The 2,500-nt window shown below is 47.1% G+C and overlaps 1 protein-coding gene across 1 annotated transcript in view; it reads left to right on the top strand.

The window, feature by feature from the left end:
- The window catches only part of utrn (utrophin), a 155,501-nt gene that overhangs the window by 117,359 nt on the left and 35,642 nt on the right, over positions 1 to 2,500 (top strand). The window contains 3 exon segments of the mRNA XM_048249538.1: positions 651 to 780; positions 2,313 to 2,365; positions 2,368 to 2,500. The exon segment at positions 2,368 to 2,500 is cut by the window's right edge and continues 77 nt beyond it. Coding sequence (XP_048105495.1) covers positions 651 to 780; positions 2,313 to 2,365; positions 2,368 to 2,500 — 316 coding nt within the window.

The following is a 2,500-nucleotide window of genomic DNA, read 5'->3' as shown; positions in this document are numbered from 1 at the left end:
TAATAATAGACTCAATTAGAGAGTGACACCTTTAATTCAGTCTGTGTGTGTGTGTCCAGATTGTGAATTGCTTCTGGCTAGTGTCTCAGAGTCTCAGTCAAAATAGCTTCCCCCCCCCCCCCATTCCTTTTATCGGCACATTAATTCTATTAGCCAGCGTTTTAGTGGCAGCTTTTTGCCTGAGGTGGTCCACCGCCACACATGGGCTACCTTGGGATATCTGTTCCCAAGTCATCTCTTACATCATCACTATGCACCGGCGGCGAAAATCATCCCTGTGCGCCTGTAACACATTATCAGGGAAGAATGACCTTGTTTGTGGTGTAACCTTCCTGAAATATACTTCATCCATCCAATGGAATGCAGTCTCTGAGAGTGTGTGTGTGTGTGTGTTGACCAGTAGGAGTGTGTCTGGTTTTTCCATATTCATATTTCCTGTATATTCCCCCATGACCATGCTTTATGGAGTGTGTTCTGAACAGCCATCACTTTGAACTTTTTTTTATCTCTCATTATTGGGGAGAAACATCATTATACCCTTGATCGGCCCGTGGTGATTAGGCCTTATGGTTATGTGAGGGCGTGCCAGTCATCGACCCCTTGTTAATGAGATTGTGTGTGTGTGTGTGTGTGTGTGTGTGTGTGTGTAGGGTCTGCGTGCGGAGCTCCAGGATCAGGAGCCGGTGGTCGTGGGTGCGTTGGAACAGGCTAGAGCCTTCCTGGCTGACCAGCCCATAGAGGGACCAGAGGAGCCACGCAAGACGCCTCAGCCCAAAACAGGTGAGATTACACACACACACACACACACACACACTCACACATACAAACACACAGGCGCGCACACACACACAAACACACACGCGCGCACACACACACACACTCACACATACACACACACACGCATGCACACAAACACACAGGTGCACACACACACACTCACACATACACACGCACACTCTCACACATACACAAACACACACGCGCACACACACACATACACACACACACACAGCCCATAGAGGGACCAGAGGAGCCACGCAAGATGCCTCAGCCCAAAATAGTTGAGTCTCTATACACACACACACACACACACACACACACACACACACACACACACACACACACACACAGCCCATAAAGGGATCAAAGTAGCCATTGAAGACACCTCTAGCCCAAAACTGGTGAGACAGAACACTCACATTTGTTCCCACTAGAAACTTACACACACATACAAACACACACATATGCTAATCCCCATCCATGAACCGCCTATAGAGAAGCACTTGTAATACTCACCCATCAACACACACACACACACACACACACTGTCCTTAAAGACCAGTGATGGTTCAAAGAGGAGAGTTGTGGAATCTCTTTCTGAATTTCTGTCGTGACATGGCGATTGCACAGTGGTTTCACATCAAAGGAACTCTGCTGTAAAATATGCTGTCATAGTAACAGAGTTATTATCTATGCTGATTGTAAGGTTTGCAGACAAGACAGGGTGTTAACGTCTGCTCCGTGTGTGTGTGTGTGTGTGTGTGTGTGTGGAGTGTATGTCACACTGCATGCAGAAATTAAACACACACAGACAAGACAACCTTGGGTAATTGAAAGTGTGTGTGTGTGTGTGTGTGGAATCTTCATATCACAGTTGACATTGCAACAACACATACAAAGGAGGTGGAGAGGAGTGTGACACAAATACACACACACACACACACACACACACACACACACACAAAAGACAAGCCATTCCTGTTTCTCATTGGTGCTCAACTGAACAGGATGCAGAGAATCCCAAGCGAGCACACTTAAGATGAAACGTTAGTCATACCAACACTGTTAGCCGAATGACATTAGTTGGATAAAAGTGTCTGCTAAATAAATAAGGATAAACAGATACAGGTACAAACTCCAAATCTCCTCTTCAGTAACACTGATAAAGATACAGATACACACTCCAAATCTCCTCTTCAGTAACACTGATAAAGATAAACACACTCAAAATCTCCTTTTCAGTAACACTGATGAAGATAAACAGATACACACTCCAAATCTCCTCTTCAGTAACACTGCTAACACTAGGAAAGATGTAGGTCTTTACTTAGCAGGTTTTTATTCCTCAGTTTAGTTCTCAGGAACTGTGCAGTGTTAAGAAAACAAACTGTTAAATTAACGGTGTCAATCAGCCTCTCTATATTATGACCAGCTGTACGCTGTGTGTGTTCAGTATTTGATGGTGTGTTTTTCTAACTGTGTGTATTGTTTTTGTGTGTGTGTGTCCGTGTGTGTCCATGTGTGTCCGTCAGAGCCGACCCCGGAGGAGCGTGCGGCACGTCTGTCAGCGGTCGCCAAGCAGGCCCGAGGGAGGTGTGTGGCTGGGGGGCGTTACCCGGCGGCCCGACAGGCTGGCAGGGCCGCGTGGAGACGGTGCTGGAGCGCATGCAGGAGCTGCAGAGCCGCATGGACGCGCTGGAGCTGCGGCTGGCCCACGCAG

Source organism: Alosa alosa, chromosome 8 (genome assembly GCF_017589495.1).
Source record: "Alosa alosa isolate M-15738 ecotype Scorff River chromosome 8, AALO_Geno_1.1, whole genome shotgun sequence".
Classification (NCBI taxonomy): domain Eukaryota; kingdom Metazoa; phylum Chordata; class Actinopteri; order Clupeiformes; family Clupeidae; genus Alosa; species Alosa alosa.
Note: the sequence above shows the minus strand (reverse complement) of the source record. Positions and strands in the feature narration are given on the sequence as shown.